The following is a 19,334-nucleotide window of genomic DNA, read 5'->3' as shown; positions in this document are numbered from 1 at the left end:
CACCTAAGGTTAGTCCATTTTGTACCTTTGCCTGCCTGTTGTTTTTTTCTCAGCTCTGCTGAGCCCTGTGGTTCCTCTGACACCCCATACTCTCGGGGTCACCGCCGCGTACCCCTCAGCGCTCTGCGCATGCACGCAGCTCAGTGATGATGCCGCCGGTCTCCTCTGCCCTCTTCCAAATGGCGGCGCCGTTTAAAAAAAAAAAAAAAAAAGGAAACACTCCTATCGCTCTGTAGTTCTGGCTGCAGTCCTGCTGCTCTGCTCTACTCAGAGTGAAGATTGCACCAGGTGTGTGCAGGCTCGTCCCAGTTCAGCCTGGGCCAATTGATTACACAAAAAAAAAAAAACCAAAAAAAAAAAAAATAGGAACAAATAGGATAGAAGATATAATACATTTATATATTAATTTATAACATATTATAGGAGAAAGTATATCCATAATTAAACAATTAATATAATCCAAAAAATAAAAAATAAAATAAGGATAGATATATGTATATAAATCATTATATTTAATAAATATAAATGTTGGGGGGGGGGACATATTGTAATGTTTTCCCTTCTCTCTTTTTTCCCACCTTTCCGGGCTGTCTCCCTGCTATCCTCATGGGGGCCACTGCCCTCGCAGACCACCATCAGCTGACCAGGTATAGAGGCCGTCCAGAAGGTGGTAAGTAGAGAAGAGACAAAAAAGAGAGCTTGGCCACTGACGCTACAGTTTTGGTAGCCCTATCGGGTCAAAAGACGCAAGTTTGCGGCACAGAGGGAGATTCTAGCCATGCTTCCGGCAGAAGGCGCAAGAAGTCACTCAAGGTTACCCTCTTGCTTTCTTCAATCAAGGCATAGCCGCTCGCGTCACAGCCACTCCTGTCATAGTCGGTCCCACCGCAGACAATTACCTTCATCCCAGATGGAGCTATCTTACCCGCACCACAGCAAATGTTTGCCAAATATGCGGGGCGCCAGCCTTGCCAGGGGAATTGGCCTGCCGCTCGTGCTTCATTGAAGTAACCAAGGATTCAGAGGCCAGAGTATATACTAAGCTCCTAGGAGAATCGCACAGGGATCAATTGTGGGCGATCCTTCCCCAAGCACATCGCCCAGCACCCGGCCGTTACGCCAGGCTGCAAAAACCCTCTCTAAGAATGAGGAGTGTGAGCAGGCGTCGGACTGTCTCTTCTTTAGTTGAACCATTTGCCCATTCAGTCGAGGAAGCGATCGGCTGGGAAGGGGTTATGGCAGAACCTCTGAAGGTTCAGAAATATTTCCTGGTGCTGAAAAGGGGGCCCTGAATCATTTCCCTTCATCAAAGAGCTGGAAAACCTCATAAAGGATGAGTGGGGGAGATCGCATAAGCGGCCCAGTATGAGCAACAAGTTTGCAGATTGTACCCCTTGTGGGAGTCTAGGATCAATTCTTTGATCAATGCAACTACGGTCGATTCATCTTTAATGCGACTCGCTAGAGACGTTTCTCTACCGATTGAAGATGCAGTTACCATCCGGGACGTTCTTGATCGTAAAATCAATATAGAACTGAAGAAAGCCTGCTCCACGACAGGAGACGCTAGTAGGCCGGCTATCACCACGGCGGCAGTAGCTAAAACTATCGCTGCATGGGCGGCTAACATTGAGAATTCCATTCTAGAAGGAGCCGACCAGGGGAAGATATTCTCCTCCCTGCAGGGAAATTAAGTTGGCTTACGGCTCCTGAGGGGGCGACTTCATGACTGGGAAGAGCCTTATGGCTGAGACCCTGGATAGCGGAGACAGCATCAAAATCTACTGGTGCAAAACTCCATATGGCGGCTCAAGTGTATTTGGCACAAAGATGGACTTGGTCATCTCCAAGGTTACCGGGGGAAAATCCGGGCTGATTCCCTCCGATAGGAGACCAGAGCCCCAGAAGGGCCCCGCTTACAGACGCGATCTTCCTGTCAAGTACAGGGATGCTAGATCCTACCGTCCCGGCAGGAAATTTAGGAGGGACTGGAATACTCGACCCTCCATGTATTTACAGTAAGCCAAGGCTATCACAGCCGGGGAACAGCAGAAGTCCTTTTTGAGGGTCCGTCTGCCCACCCAGCTCAGGTGGGCACCAGACTCAAGAGATTCGCTCGGATATGGGCAACTCGTATAACAGATTCATGGACACTATCCTCTATCAAGACCGGTCACAATTGGAAATTCATGGGCACATTGCCAGGGAACACATTCCAGCCTACCAAGTACCTCCACACCAGAAAGGGAGGGGGTTTTATTCCCCTTTATTTCTGGTACAAAAAAAAAAAAAAACAGGGGATCTACGTCCAGTCCTGGACCTAAAGAGGTTCAACAGACGATCAAAATAGAGGCCCTCAGATTGGAAAAGCCTTCAGTCCATTTTGTTGACAGTGGACGTGGGAGACTGGATGCTATCTCCTAGATTTTTCGGACGTTTACCTTCACGTCCCGATCATCCCGCCTTCCAGAGGTCCCTTCGGTTCTCAATCTATCAATCTCATTTCCAATTTTGGTGCCCCCCATTCGGCATCGCCTCAGCACCCAGAGCATTCAGCAAGTCAGGGTGTTCCTAGGGGCAGAATAATATACCAGGTTGTACCGGGTGCAACTCCCTCAAGAGAGGCTGAAGCCCTTACTCCAGAAGGTACAGAATCTGCTATCATCCAGACGTCTACTGTCAGAGCCTGCCTCAGTACCCGGGGGTCCATGTCAGCATCCATACCTTTGATACAGTGGCCCCTGTGACACATGCAAGTCTTACAGAACTCCTTTCTCAGGCAGTGGAATGGAACGTCAATACTCCAAACCATTCACATCCCGAACTGGGTAAAGCAATTAGTATGGTGGTGGACACACCCGTCCAACCTCAGGGAGTCCATTCCAATAGTTCCCCCAAGTCCAGAAGTAGTAACATCGAACGCCAGCCAGGGGGGATGGGGTCCACACTATCTAGACCAAGTAGCCCAAGGACAGTGGCACTTTCGGGCTCAGGGCATAGTGTCAAATATTTTAGAGCTCAGAGCAGCCTTTCAGGCTCTCCTGGCCATTGCGCCTCTTCTAGAGGGGAAGAGTGTCCTGATCAGGATGGACAACAAGTAGCGGTGTCATGTATCCAGATACAGGGGGGCATCAGGAGTCGCACGCTTCAAGAGGAAGCTTGCCCATATTGGAAAGGGCACAAGTGCACCTGTTAGATCTATGGGCAGTGTATGTCCCGGCAACACAGAATTCGTTGGCCAACTACCTAAGCCGAGAGACACTTTCAAACAACGAATGGTCCCTGAACCAACAGGTATTCTCCATTCTTACGAAAACTTGTGGAATACCAGAAGTCGACCTAGCGGCCACGCCAAAGAACTCCAAGTGTCAGAGGTTCCTGTCCAGAGCTCACTTTCCATCAGCCGAAGGGACAAACTGCCTAGCTCTTCCATGGAGCTTCGAGCTGGGGTACATTTTTCTTCCAACTTCTCGGATTACAAGATTCCTGTCCCGACTTCGGAGGTCCTCAGCCACGGTTATTGTACTAATACCGTTACGACCGAGGAGGCCAGGGTTTACGACCCTGCTACAACTAGGTACGCGGCCTCCAATACATCTTCCAGTAACCTGGGATCTCATACATCAGAGGCAATTCTTCCATCCAGCCCAGAGAAGCTGCATTTGCCAGCTTGGAAGTTGAGAGGGCTAGGTTAGGGGAACTAGGATACTCTCAGGAGGTAATATCAACCTTATTACAAGCTCTAAGGAGCTCCACTGATGTCACCTATACTAGGATCTGGGAGAGGTTCGTGTCGTCGCAGCAAAGAGATTGGAATCCCATCTCAAATTCTTGAATTTCTTCAGTCAGGGCTTAACAAGGGCCCGGGCCCGGGTACCCTGAAGGTGCAAGTATCCGCCCTTTCAGCATGACGGGTACTAGATGGGCTCTTCATCATCCGGTCACTCTGTTCCTCAGGGCCTGCGTAAGATCAGACCACCTAGGAGGCCAGCCTTTCCAAAAGGGGATCTCTGTGTAGTACTCGAGGCCCTGTCCAATCCACCCTTTTCTCCATTCAACTTAGTCTCACCGTGGAACCTAGCTCTGAAGATGGCTTCCCGTATTGCGATCACCTCAGCTAAGAGGACGTCGGAGATACAAGCACTTATGGCTACGGAACCCCTATTTAGTGTTCTCCCCTGACAGAGTGGTTCTGAAGCCCTCAGACCATTTTTATCCAAGGGTAACTTCCTCCTTTCATTATAACCAGGACATCGTCCTTCCATCTTTTACTAATGAGAGGGGCGAGTCCCATGACTAGGATGTCAAGTCTACCATCTCCAGTTACTTCACAGCTACATCTCAGGAAGACGGATTCTGTCTTAATTATCCCACACGGGAGCAGACGAGGTCAGCCAGCTACCTCCCGTACCATTACCTCTTGGTTGTTAGTGCTATCGCGGAGACCTATTCCATCCAGCAACTTACGACTCCTAAAGAGCATTAGGGCTCATTCGACAGGAGCAGTGGCCACTTCTTGGGCAGCATTTTGCGGGATTTCACCGGAAACCATAGGCAGAGCAGCAACTTGGTCTTCCCAACACATCTTAATTTCTCACTACAGAGTGGATTCTGCTCTCCTGGCTACCGTCGACTTTGGCAGATCTGTTCTTAGAGCCAATTCCTCAGCGCTATAGAGAATAAATATTACTGTTTTCTTGCACCCTCCCGACTGGCGAGTTATTTCCCAGTGTGTGCTGCCATGAATGCGTCAGGAAAACGGAAAATTGTATACTCACCTTTCCGTAATTTTCCTTTCCTGACGCATCTTCATGGCAGCACACAGATGCCCGCCCTATTGTTTTATGATGATATATACAGAGAATGGTGCGGGGCGTCTCCCCTTCAAATTTATAGCTAACCAATCCTGTCAGGTTGTGGGGGCGGAGTCACAACCCAGTGTGTGCTGCCATGAAGATGCGTCAGGAAAGGAAAATTACGGAAAGGTGAGTATACAATTTTCCGTTTTTCCTTCTTGGGTGGGTGTCTAGTAATAACTCTATTCTGGAGAACCTCTGGAAATCACAAAACCCTGTTATTGTAAAACTTCAAAAATGTGCCCAGGCTTCCCAGGAGTAAGTGAGCGCTGACATCCCACCATGTTATCCAGTTACCGCAGACTTACCGTTCCACCTCCTCTCTCTGGGTGGGGTTGGTGATGGCGGCAATGTATTGCATGATGTATTTGCTGGCCTCTGTCTTCCCAGCTCCACTCTCTCCTGCAGGGGAAAGAACACACAAGGGGTCAGCTTCTGTTCAGGGAAAAACTGTGTTCAGCTGTATGAGGCTAAAAGTGGTGCTAATCAGCTATTGGCGCCAGGGCCGGGACAAGGGATGGGCAGGAGGGGAAGCTGACCCAGGCGCTGTAGCATCATCTGAACCAAGTAAGTTTATCTTGGTCTCATCAGACCACAGGACGCGGTTCCAGTAATCCATGTCCTTAGTCTGCTTGTCTTCAGCAAACTGTTTGCGGCTCTTTCTTGTGCATCATATTTAGAAGAGGCTTCCTTCTGGGACGACAGCCATGCAGACCAATTTGATGCAGTGTGTGGCATATGGTCTGAGCACTGACAGGCTGACCCCCCCACCCCTTCAACCTCTGCAGCAATGCTGGCAGCACTCATACGTCTATTTTCCAAAGACAACCTCTGGATATGAGCTGAGCACGTGACCTCAACTTCTTTGGTGGACCATGGCGAGACCTGTTCTGAGGGGAACCCGTCCTGTTTTACCGCTTGATGGTCTTGGCCACCGGGCTGCAGATCAGTTTCAGGGTCTTGCCAATCTTCTTATATCCTCGGCCATCTTTATGTAGAGCAACAATTCTTTATATCAGATCCTCAGAGAGTTCTTTGCCATGAGGCGCCATGTTGTACTTCCAGTGACCAGATTGAGAGAGTGAGAGCGATAACACCAAATTTAACACACCTGCTCCCCATTCACACCTGAGACCTTGTAACACTAATGAGTCACATGACACCGGGGAGGGAAAATGGCTAATTGGGAACAATTTGGACATTTTTACTTAGTGGTGTACTCACTTTTGTTGTGATTTAGACATTAATGGCTGTGTGTTGAGTTATTTTGAGGGGACGGCAAATTTACACTGTTACACAAGCTGTACACTCACTACTTTACATGAAAAGATAGAATAAAATATTTACAAAAATGTGAGGGGTGTACTCACTTTTGTGAGATACTGTACCTTGACATGATGGCCAAGATCTATCTACCTTGATGTGATGGCCAAGATCTATCAACCTTGATGTGTTGGCCAACGCCTATTTGCCTTGACAAGATTGCCAAGATCTATCTGCCTTGACAAGATGGCCGAGACCTATCTACCTTGATGTGACGGCCCAGATCTATCTACCTTGACATGATGGCCAAGACCTAACTGCCTTGGCACGATGGCGAAGATCTTTCTACCTTGACATGATAGCCAAGACTTATCTACCTTGATGTGATGGCCAAGATCTATCTGCCTTAATAAGATGGCCAAGACCTATCTACCTTGATGTGATGGCCAAGGCATTTCTGCCTTGACCAGATGACCAAGATCTATCTGCCTTGAACTGATGGCCAAGACCTATGTGTCTTGACGTGATGGCCAAGACTTATTTGCCTTGATGTGATGGCCAAGACCTATCTGCTTTGACAATATGGCCAAGACCTATCTACCTTGATGTGATGGCCAAGGTGTTTCTGCCCTTTACAAGATCACCAAGATTAATCTGCCTTGACATGATGGCTAAGACCTATCTGCCTTGACATGATGGCCAATACTTATCTACCTTGATGTGATGGCCAAGATCTATCTGCTTTGACATGATGGCCAAGACCTATCCACCTTGATGTGATGGCCAAGGCCTGTCTGCCTTGACAGGGTGGACAAGATCTATATGCCTAAAAAGGGGGGGACTTTAAATGAGATGCGTTTTTAGCAGTATGCGATTAAATATATATATATGGAATATAAAAAATGTTTCAATAATAGCCAGGCTCAAAGTTACCAACCAAAAAAGCACTAAACCAAATTAATCTCTCTAGCTGTATGCATTAAAAACAGAGGTTTAGTTGCATGTATTTGCAAATACCTGTAGTAAGCTGCAGGCCAACGTCAAGGCACTCCGTGTACTGCAGTCCTAACTATGAATTTTAAAGTCTCCTAAAAAGGAGTACAAGAGTGCTAATCAATAGGTAGGGGTAAGGTGATCACCTAAATCCGTCCCAACCTATAGTTGATCTGGCAAAAAAGAGCACTGGAAAAACCAAAGAAATGCAGGAGTGGAACCAAACATGCCTACCAAACCAAAACACAACCAAACTAAAGGCGGACCACATCAATCTGGGTCAGCTAGTCAAAAAATTTAAATGCATATTTAACTGTCGGTGGTAGATCTGTGGAGGCACTTTATTCCACTCCTGAAACGCATCTCCATCCCTGGATAGTGTCAAAAAAGGGGGGGATAGGGTTGGGACTTTAGATGAGGCATATGATAGAAACTACCACAGGCCTCCATCCCAGTAAATGGATAAAAGGGAGGGAGGTTTTGGGACTTTAAATGAGAGGCGTTTTTAGCAGTATGCGATTAAATATATATATATATATGGAATATAAAAAATGTTTCCATAATAGCCAGGCTCAAAGTTACCAATCAAAAAAGCACTAAACCAAATTAATCTGTCTAGCTGTTTGCATTAAAAACAGAGGTTTAGTTGCATGTATTTGCAAATACCTGTAGTAAGCTGCAGGCCAACGTCAAGGCACTCCGTGTACTGCAGTCCTAACTATGAATTTTAAAGTCTCCTAAAAATATATATATTTAATTGCATACTGCTAAAAACGCATCTCATTTAAAGTCCCCAAACCTCCCCCCTTTTAACCATTTCAAGGGATGGAGGCCTGTGGTAGTTTCTATCATATGCCTCATCTAAAGTCCCAACCCTATCCCCCCCTTTTTAGATCTATATGCCTTGACATGATGGCCAAGACCTATCTACCTTGATGTGATGGCCAAGGCCTGCCTGCCTTGACATGATGGCCAAGACCTATCTACCTTGATGTGATGGCTAAGATCTGTCTACCTTTACATGATGGCCAAGATCTTGGCCAAGCTGTTCTTAAGAACCTGCAGTGCAAGGATCTCCCTGCTTTTGAGCCTGGTAGTCTCAGGAGAATTGGAGTGATATTTGGTGATGTCACTACTGTACTGTTCTCCTTGCTGGAGAGGAAGCTATACCTGAAAAACTGCAGTGCAAGGATCTCCCTGCTTCTTCATCACTACCCCGCCATACATCAGTTCACAAAAGCAAAGCCACCACCAACACAGAGACAGACAGTGCAGAACAAGGCATAGTTATTCAGTAATGGGGACAATACCATCTGTGGGGGGTCCACAGGCAATACTGGTGACTGGGCAGCATTCACAAAACAGGTCTTCTTTAAGCCACCAGTAAAATGCATAAGTGGCCTCTGTTGACTTCTATGCTGCATATAAATTTCAATCTCTTATACATACTGGTGAGTCTTCTAATAGTGATTCCCAGTTACAGTCTACCTGAGATAACGATGCACGTGTCTTTCGCCCGGCGTTTCATGGCCTTGTATGCCGCGTCAGCAACGGCGTACAGGTGCGGCGGTCTCTCGTACAGCTCTCTCCCGCGGTAATATTCGATCATTTCTTTCCCATACAGGTCCATGGATTTATACGGGTTTACGGACACCACCACTTCTCCGATGTATGTGTAGATTCTCCCGCGCTCAAACCTGCGGAGACACAACATGGCAAATGAGCATTGAGGGAACCAAAGACTATAAATAATAAGAGTCACAGGGAAAAGCCAAAGAAATTCTGCAGAAATGAAGATATTGGAGATAAAATTCCTCCCGGGACCGTACATGTGACCTCATACCAAGTGGTTTGTTATGTGGGCATCCGGAAGGGGGAGAAGCAGAGAGCGCTAGACATGTGCAATTCAATTAGTTCCGAACTTAATAAAGGGGGTCCAACTCTCTACTAGCAAGGGGGACCTAATAAAGGGGGTCCAACCCGCTACTAGCAAGGGGGACCTAATAAAGGGGGTCCAACCCTCTACTAGCAAGGAGGACCTAATCAAGGGGGTCCAACCCGCTACTAGCAAGGAGGACCTAATAAAGGGGGTCCAACCTGCTACTAGCAAGGGGGACCTCATAAAAGGGATCCAACCCGCTACTAGCAAGGGGGACCTAATCAAGGGGGTCCAACCCGCTACTAGCAAGGAGGACTTAATAAAGGGGGTCCAACTTGCTACTTGCAAGTGGGACCTAATAAAGGGGGTCCAATCCGCTACTAGCAAGGGTGACCTAATCAAGGGGGTCCAACCCGCTACTAGCAAGGAGGACCTAATAAAGGGGGTCCAACCTGCTACTAGCAAGGGGGACCTCATAAAAGGGATCCAACCCGCTACTAGCAAGGGGGACCTAATAAAGGGGGTCCAACCGGCTACTAGCAAGGGGGACCTAATAAAGGCGGTCCAACCTGCTACTAGCAAGGGGGACCTAATAAAGGCGGTCCAACCGGCTACTAGCAAGGAGAACCTAATAAAGGGGGTCCAACTCTCTACTAGCAAGGGTGACCTAATAAAGGGGGGTCCAACCCACTACCAGCATGGAGGAACTAATAAAGGGGGTCCAACTCTCTACTAGCAAGGGGGACCTAATAAAGGGGGGTCCAACCCACTACTAGCATGGAGGAACTAATAAAGGGGGTCCAACCCGTTACTAGCAAGGGGGACCTAATAAAGGGGGTCCAACCCGCTACTAGCATGGAGGAACTAATAAAGGGGGTCCAACCCGTTACTAGCAAGGGGGACCTAATAAAGGGGGTCCAACCCGCTACTAGCATGGAGGAACTAATAAAGGGGGTCCAACCTGCTACTAGCAAGGGGGACCTAATAAAGGGGGTCCAACCTGCTACTAGCAAGGGTGACTTAATAAAGGGGGTCCAACCTGCTACTAGCAAGGGTGACCTAATAAAGGGGGGTCCAACCCACTACCAGCATGGAGGAACTAATAAAGGGGGTCCAACTCTCTACTAGCAAGGGGGACCTAATAAAGGGGGGTCCAACCCACTACTAGCATGGAGGAACTAATAAAGGGGGTCCAACCCGTTACTAGCAAGGGGGACCTAATAAAGGGGGTCCAACCCGCTACTAGCATGGAGGAACTAATAAAGGGGGTCCAACCCGTTACTAGCAAGGGGGACCTAATAAAGGGGGTCCAACCCGCTACTAGCATGGAGGAACTAATAAAGGGGGTCCAACCTGCTACTAGCAAGGGGGACCTAATAAAGGGGGTCCAACCTGCTACTAGCAAGGGTGACTTAATAAAGGGGGTCCAACCTGCTACTAGCAAGGGGGTCCAAATAAAATCGGTCCAACCCGCCACTAGCAAGTGGCTGTAAGGATTACCGTGACACTGTGTTTTGATTGCTTCTAGATAAGACTGGTGGTGATGGTTCTCGGGAAGTGAAGTCCTTCTCGGGAGGCTGCACTGCGCTCACTTTGTGGTCGGTTCAGACTGAGCGAACCTGCAAAACCGATCTTATATTCCTGAGAGCTGAATGTCCCATGATCCTCAGCAGCAGCGGCATGTGTCCTCAGCGGCAAAATAGCTTTAAAAATAAGATGGTTCTTCTAAAATGGTCATACCATGTGACCGGCCCAACCGGCCCCGGCAATAGAGGAACTGGGTGAAAGTTTTTCTGAGTCACCACTGATTGGCTCATCCTGCGGTGTCACCAGTGGGGGGGGCACTCAGGAAATGTCTCACTCTTATCTTCAGACCTCGGACTGCATCTCCTTCTGCCAGCTGGGCGATCGTCTGTTTCCTTACCATCCGCCCCGCTCCACCCTTCTATAAGTAGTCAGGTCCTAATGGTGACCTCCAGAGTCAGGGAGAGCTGACATCCTTCTGGGTGCAGTGTGTTACAAGGCATGGTGGGTGTAATACAAGCTGAAGTGATGGGCGCCAGACACTTTTTGAATGCAAAGAGATTTATTCAGCGGCAGTGCGTCCATAAAGTGGCGCAGGAGCGCCCCCCCCCCCCCCCTCTCTCTCCTGACACCGCTTTAATTACCATAGATATATTCATTGCATTGCATGAATCTATCTATGGTCGCTGCTGACACCCCCTATTCAGGTGTCCGGTCCCTTTTCGGGAGCCGGGCTCCTGACTTAGGCCGGGTACACACGAGAGGATTTATCCGCGGGGGACCGTTTCCGCGGATAAATCCTCTGGCGGATTTTGATCTCATGGTTGTACTAAATCAAAATCAAAATCCCAGCGGAATTCCGTCCGCGGCGACGTGTGCGACGCTGTCATATAAGGAATTCCACGCATGCGTCGAATCATTACGACGCATGCGGGGGATGGATTCGGACGGATTGATCCGGTGAGTCTGTACAGACCAGCGGATCAATCCGTTGGACTGGATTCCAGCGGATCGATTTCTTAGCATGTCAAGAAATTTTGATCCGCTGGAAATCCATCCCCGGGGATAAAAATCAGCGGAAACAGATCCGCTGGATCGTACACACCAGGGGATCTATCCGCTGGAGCCGGTCCGCGGATCAATTCCAGCGGATCGATCGTCTCGTGTGTACGGGGCCTTACAGTGGCGGGGTGATTTTTGGAAGCACCTGATTAGAGCCATATAGGTAGATTCACAAAGAGTTAGGCCGGCGTATCAGTAGATAAGCCGACCTAACTCTGAATCTACGCCGCCGTATGTTTAAGTGTATTCTCAAACAGAGATACGCTTAAACATATCTAAGATACGACGGCTTGCGCCGTCCTATCTTAGATTGCAATATTTCGGATGACTGCTAGGTGGCGCTTCCATTGCGGTCGGCGTAGAATATATAAATGAGTTGATACGCCGATTCACGAACGTACGCCTGGCCTGTACTTTTACGCCGTTTACGTAAGAGATAGGCCGCGTAAAGTTAGAGGCCCTATTGGAATAGTAATGTCAAGTATGGCCGCCGTTCCTGCGTCAAAATTCAAATTTTTTACTTTGTTTGCGTAAGTAGTCCGTGAATCAGGATTTACGTCATTTACGTCCACGTCGAAATCAATAGGCCCGTGTGGCGTACTTAGCTGCAATGCACACTGGGAAATGTAGGCGCCCGGCGCATGCGCAGTAAAAAAAAACGTAAAAAACGTGAGGTCAAGCGCCATTAACATAAAACACGCCCCCCTCAAACACATTTGAATTAGGCGCCCTTACGCCCGCCGATTTAGGCTACGCCGACGTAACTTAGCAGGCAAGTACTTTGTGAATCATGTACTTGCCACGCAAAGTTACGCCAACATACTTGAATCTACCTAATAGACTCTAATAGGCAGCCAAAAATGTCAGAAGCGGGCGCAACGCTGCGCGTTCGCTTCTCACTCAGCTGTATGGTAGCAAATAAAAGGAATTCACTTTGCTAACATTGAACTGCCTCTCAGCCAATGAGGTGAATCAGGTCTGTGTTACCTGTCACCTGATTGGCTGAAACGACAGGCTCTGTGATTGGACGCCTATCGGGGGGCGCCCAATCATAGCAGGGGACGAGAGGAGGAGCGGGCACCATCACCCGCTGCCCACCCGAGACAAGGTAAGTGCTGGGCAGACGGCGGGCGGCAAAGTGGCAACATTTGGGGCACAGTGGCAACATTTGGGGCACAGTGGCAGCACTTGTGGGAAATGTTGAAACATTTGAGGCACAGTGGCAGCACTTGGGGCACAGTGGCAACATTTGGGACACAGTGGCAGCACTTGGGGCACAGTGGTAGTACTTTGGGCACAGTGGCAACATTTGGTGCACAGTGGCAGCACTTGGGGCACAGTGGCAACATTTGGGGCACAGTGGCAGCATTTGGAGCACAGTGGCAACACTTGGGGCACAGTGGCAACATTTGGGGCAAAGTGGCAGCACTTGGGGCACAGTGGCAACACTTGGGGCACAGTGGCAGCACAGTCCAATCATCTGCTGCCAGTGTGCCCCATCAATTGCCGCTACTGTACCCATCAATTGCTGCCAGTGTGCAAAATCAATTGCCACCACTATGCCCAATCAATTGCCACCACTGTGCCCAATCAATTGCCACCACTGTGCCCAATCAATTGCCGCCACTGTGCCCAATCAATTGCTGCCAGTGTGCCCCATCAATTGCCACCACTGTGCCCAATAAATTGCCACCACTGTGCCCAATCAATTGCCACCAGTGTGCCCATCAATTGCCACCACTGTGCCCATCAATTGCTGCCAGTGTGCCCATCAATTGCTACCACTGTTCCCATCAATTGCCACCAGTGTGCCCATCAATTGCCACCACTGTGCCCAATCAATTGCTGCCAGTGTGCCCCATCAATTGCCACCACTATGCCCAATAAATTGCTGCCAGTGTGCCCAATTAATTGCCACCACTGTGCCCTATCAATTGCCACCAGTGTGCCCATCAATTCCCACCACTGTGCCCATCAATTGCTGCCAGTGTGCCCCATCAATTGCTACCACTGTGCCCATCAATTGCCACCAGTGTTCCCCATCAATTGCTGCCAGTGTGCCCATCAATTGCTGCCAGTGTGCCCATCAATTGCTTCCAGTGTGCCCATCAAATGCTGCCAGTGTGCCCATCAATTGCTTCCAGTGTGCCCATCAAATGCTGCCAGTGTGCCCATCAATTGCTTCCAGTGTGCCCATCAAATGCTGCCAGTGTGCCCATCAATTGCCACCACTGTGCCCCATTAAATGCTGCCAGTGTGCCCCCCCGGCCCGGCACTTACCTGTCTCAGCGCTGTCCTCCACGCCCCGAGTCCTCCATGTCTTCTCCCGTCCTCTTCCCGTCATCTCTGCTATGATTGGACCCCTATCCAATCACAGCGCCTGTCGCTTCAGGCAATCAGGTGACAGGGTAACCAGACCCGAGCACCTGATTGGCTGAGAGGCGGGTCAGTGTTAGGGAAGCGATTTATTCCCACTGTGTAAACAGCGAACGCACAGCATTGCGCCCCGCTGTTTACCAATTTAGAAGCCTATTAGAGCCACAGGATCTGCAATCAACACCTCCAGGCACTCGTGTTCCTCCCCTCCCGTGGCGCCCTCTGTGGGGCCTGGGCTGGAGATACAAGAGAGGCCGACCTCGTCATTTCAGTCCCCTCCCCGGTACGTGACGCTATGAGACAAATCCATACAACGGTCCAGCAGTCTGAAAAGGTGGACTTCGTTTATCTTCATAGATTTCTTGAGGGATGTTGTTGATAAATATTTCTGTGCCAAGGAAAGGAGCCCCCCCAACCAGTGGCAGTGCGTCCATTAAAGGGGGCACGGGGGTGCCGCCCCCTCCCTCCAGCCACCCCCCGCCATGACTAATGGATAGATTGATGCATTGAATCTATCCATGGCCGCCACCCCCCATTCAGGCGTCCAGCCCCTTTTCGGGTGCCTGAATTACAGTGGTGGGGGGGGTTTGATGCACCCCATAGGGTGCCATAGGGGTAGATTAAAGCCATAGGGGTAGATTCAAATAGCCCGGCGTAAATTTCCGCGGGCCTAGCGTATCTCAGATACGTTACGCCGCCATAAATGAGGGCGCAAGTTCCATATTCAGAAAGAACTTGCGCCCTAAGTTACGGCGGCGTAGCGTATGTGGTCCGGCGTAAGCCCCGCGGAATTCAAATTCTCCATGCAGTGGGCATGTTGTATGGTAATGAAGGCTGACCCCCACGTAAATTAAGTTTTTGGCTAACGGCGCATGCGCCGTCCGTGAACGTATCCCAGTGCGCATGCTCCAAATTAACCCGCAAAAAGCCAATGCTTTCGACGTGAACGGAAATTACGCCCAGCCCTATTCGCGAACGACTTACGCAAACGACGGAAAATTTGACGCTGGCCCGACGTCCATGCTCAACATAGGATACGTCTGCAATTGATAAGGGCATAGTGGCTGCATTTGATGGGCACACTGGCTACAATTGATGGGCACAGTGGCAGCATTTGATGGGAACACTGGCTGCAATTGATGGGCACAGTGGCAGCATTTGATGGGCACACTGGCTGCAATTGATGGGCACAGTGGCTACGTTTGATGGCACAATGGCTGCCATCAAACATTGTTTATAAACATTGTTCAGACAGGAAATAGACAGATACAAAAGAACATTGTTTGTTAGCATTGCTCAGACAGGAGATAGAGAGATACAAAGTAACAGTGGCCCAGATTCAAGAAGCAATTGCGTCTGTGTAACCATAGGTTACACAGCGCAATTGCTTACTTGCCCCGGCGTAACGAATGCTCCTTATTCAGGAACCTCGTTACGCTGAATGCAGCCTAAGATATGTGTAGCATAAGGCTCTTATGCCGTCATATCGTAGGCTGCATTCTTACGCAGGCCGCTAGGTGGCGTTCCAGTTGTGCTCAGCGTATAGTATGCAAATTGCATACTAACACCGATTCACAACGTTACGCGAGCCCTGCGTACGCAGTTTACGTAGTTTGCGTTCGTCGGGTTTCGCGTAAGGCTGCACATGCTAAAAGCAGGGGCAGCCAATGCTACGTATACCCGTCGTTCCCGCGTCGCGAGGTTTAAATTTCACGTCGTTTGCGTAAGTGAATCGTGAATGGCGCTGGACGCCATTCACGTTCACTTTGAAGCAAATGACGTCCTTGCGACGTCATTTACCGCAATGCACGTCGGGAAAGTTTCCCGACGGAGCATGCGCTCTACAATTTAATTGATTCCCGCCCCCTACGGGATCATTTACATTAGGCGCCCTTACGCCGGGCATTTTTGAGGAGCGCCCACGCAAATTACGTGGCTACTGCTTCATGAATGAAGCGTAGCGCAAATAATTTGCGTAGGTGCAGGGTAAAAAGGGTACACTGCGCCTCCGTAAGGAGCGCGCAGCTGTACCTGAATCTACCCCATTGTTTATAAACATTGTTCAGAAAGGAGATAGATACAAAGTAACATTAATCAAACGGAATATAGAGAGATACAAAGGTACATTTTGGTAGATTCAGGTACATTGGTGCAAACTTGCGGCGGCGTAGCTTAGCGTGTTTAGGCTACGCCGCCGTATATTAGCTAGGCTAGTAATGATTCTCAATATACTTGCCAGCTAATATACGGCGGCGTAGCCTAAAGCGGGCGGGCGTAAGGGCGCCGAATTCAAATGTGTTGGAGGGGGGCGTGTTTGATGGTAATGAGGCTTGACCTCATGTTTTTTAAGTTTTTTTTAACTGCGCGTGCGCCGTGCGCCTACATTTCCCAGTGTGCATTGCGGCTAAGTACGCCGCACGGGCCTATAGATTTTGACGCGGACGTAAACGACGTAAATCCCGATTCGCGGACGACTTACGCAAACGACGTAAAAAATTCGAATCTCGCGGCGGGAACGGCGGCCATACTTTAACATTGTTATTCCACCTAATAGATGGAATAACTTTAGGCCTGCTAATGCCTTACGGAAACGGCGTAAATCTACTGCGGCGGCCGGGCGTACGTTCGTGAATCGGCGTATCCCCTCATTTACATATTCTACGCCGACCGCAATGGAAGCGCCACCTAGCGGCCATCCGAAATATTGCAATCTAAGATAGGACGGCGCAAGCCATCTTATCTTAGATATGTTTAAGCGTATCTCTGTTTGAGCATACGCTTAAACATAGGTCGGCGCAGATTCTGAGTTAGGCCGACTTATCTACTGATAATCTACTGATAAGCCGACCTAACTCTTACTGAATCTACCTAATTGTTTATAAACATTGTTCAGACAGGAGATAGAGAGATACAAAGTAACATTGTTTATACACATTGATCAGACGGGAGATAGAGAGATACAAAGTAACATTGTTTATAAACATTGATCAGACGGGAGATAGAGAGATACAAAGTAACATTGTTTATAAACATTGATCAGACGGGAGACAGAGATACAAAGTAACATTGTTTATAAACATTGATCAGACGGGAGATAGAGAGATACAAAGTAACATTGTTTATAAACATTGTTCAGACAGGAGATAGAGAGATACAAAGTAACATTGTTTATAAACATTGATCAGACGGGAGAGAGAGAGATACAAAGTAACATTGTTTATAAACATTGATCAGACGGGAGATAGAAAGATACAAAGTAACATTGTTTATAAACATTGCTCAGACAGGAAAAGCCTCTCGGAATTACCTGAGCTTCAGGTTGTCCATGAACTCCTCCATGGTGACATTATCCAGCAGCACAAAGTCCGCCTTGCCGAACTCCAGGCTCTCCTGCTCCGCCATGCCCGCCCCGGGGTGTGTGTATCCAGAATCAGAGGGGTGTGTGTGTATCCAGAATCAGAGAGGTGTTTATCCAGAATCAGAGGGGTGTGTATCCAGAATCAGAGAGGTGTGTGTGTATCCAGAATCAGAGGTGGGTGTGTGTATCCAGAATCAGAGGGGTGTGTGTGTATCCAGAATTAGAGGCGTGTGTGTATCCAGAATCAGAGGGGTGTGTGTATCCAGAATCAGAGGGGTGTGTGTGTATCCAGAATCAGAGAGGTGTTTATCCAGAATCAGAGAGGTGTGTATCCAGAATCAGAGAGGTGTGTGTGTATCCAGAATCAGAGGTGGGTGTGTGTATCCAGAATCAGAGGGGTGTGTGTGTATCCAGAATCAGAGAGGTGTTTATCCAGAATCAGAGAGGTGTGTATCCAGAATCAGAGAGGTGTGTGTGTATCCAGAATCAGAGGTGGGTGTGTGTATCCAGAATCAGAGGGGTGTGTGTGTATCCAGAATTAGAGGCGTGTGTGTATCCAGAATCAAAGGGGGGGGGATCCAGAATCAGAGAGGTGTGTATCCAGAATCAGAGAGGTGTGTATCCAGAATCAGAGGAGTGTCCGTGTATCCAGAATCAGAGGGGTGTGTATCCAGAATCAGAGGGGTGTGTATCCAAAATCAGAGGGGTGTGTATCCAGAATCAGAGGGGTGTCCATGTATCCAGAATCAGAGGGGTGTCTGTGTATCCAGAATCAGAGGGGTGTCCATGTATCCAGAATTAGAGGGCTGTCTGTGTATCCAGAATCAGAGGTGGCTGTGTGACTCCTCAGTGACAGGAACCAGAGCGAGGAGGATGACAGAAGCCACTGTGACTTCCTGGTGTGGTTTTAGGGCGGGGGGGGGGAGTCACACGGCGGGACGGTGGAGGGAAGCTGATGCGAAGAAGCGACAGCGCAGTCCGCACATCTGCTGCACAGATAAGGAAGACCGCAGGACCCCTCAGCAGGAACTGGCCGCGCACTCGGGACACATTGGCCTAGATTCAGGTAGATTTGCGCCCTCTTACGGAGGCGCAGCGTAAAGTTTTTACGCTACGCCTCCGTAAATTACTTGCGCTACGCTTCATTCACGAAGCAGTAGCTCCGTAATTTGCGCGGGCGCTCCGTAAAAATAGCCGGCGTAAGCGCGCGTAATTTAAATGATCCCGTAGGGGGCGTGGATCATTTAAATTAGGCGCGTTCCCACGCCGAACGTAGTGCGCATGCTCCGTCGGGAAACTTTCCCGACGTGCATTGCAGCAAATGACGTCGCAAGGACGTCATTTGCTTCAACGTGAACGTAAATGGCGTCCAGCGCCATTCACGATTCACTTACGCAAACGACGTAATTTTTAAAAATCGCGACGCGGGAACGACGGGTATACTTAGCATTGGCTGCCCCTGCTAATAGCATGGCCAGCCTTACGCAGAACCCGACGAACGTAAACAACGTAAAATGCGAACGCAGGGCGCGCGTACGGTTGTGAATCGGCGTGAGTATGCAATTTGCATACTCTACGCTGACCACGACGGGAACGCCACCTAGCGGCCATCGTAAGAATGCAGCCTACGATACGACGGCATAAGGAGCCTTATGCCAGTCATATCTTAGGCTACAGTCGGCGTATCGAGCTTTCTGAATCAGGAGCAGTCGATACGCCGGCGCAACTAAGCAATTGCGCTGCGTAACTATGGATACGCAGACGCAATTGCTTACTGAATCTACCCCACTGTCACCTTTTGCTGTTCCATATTTACAGGTTTTTTAAACCTCCCTCTAGTAACGCACTTCTCACCTCTATGACTAGGTCTCTGGTGGGTGGGGCCAAAACATGTCAGGGGGGCGAGGCTTGTGGAGTGGCGTCAAGGTAAGGGCCGTCAACAACATCAGACTGGGCTGGGGGAGCGGCCATTTTTCCCAGAATGCTACACATTACCGGATAGGTAGTACCGGGACAGGGTCAT

General features: G+C 49.1%; 1 protein-coding gene across 1 annotated transcript in view; it reads right to left on the bottom strand.

Annotated features, from left to right (window-relative positions):
• LOC120941702 (unconventional myosin-Ig-like) overlaps positions 1–18,214 on the bottom strand; it is a 179,130-nt gene extending 160,916 nt beyond the window's left edge. Inside the window, exons 1-3 of the mRNA XM_040355291.1 lie at positions 17,261–18,214; positions 8,601–8,809; positions 5,165–5,258 (exon numbers count right to left, since the gene is read on the bottom strand). Of these exons, the coding sequence (XP_040211225.1) occupies positions 5,165–5,258; positions 8,601–8,809; positions 17,261–17,355 (398 nt within the window). The 5' untranslated portion in view covers positions 17,356–18,214. The remainder of the gene's footprint in view (positions 1–5,164; positions 5,259–8,600; positions 8,810–17,260) is intronic.
• Between the last annotated feature and the right edge of the window lie 1,120 nt (positions 18,215–19,334).

The sequence above is a fragment of the Rana temporaria genome, chromosome 5, assembly GCF_905171775.1.
Source record: "Rana temporaria chromosome 5, aRanTem1.1, whole genome shotgun sequence".
Lineage (NCBI taxonomy): Eukaryota > Metazoa > Chordata > Amphibia > Anura > Ranidae > Rana > Rana temporaria.
The sequence above is the reverse complement of the archived record's forward strand: the minus strand, read 5'-3'. Positions and strand labels throughout refer to the sequence as shown.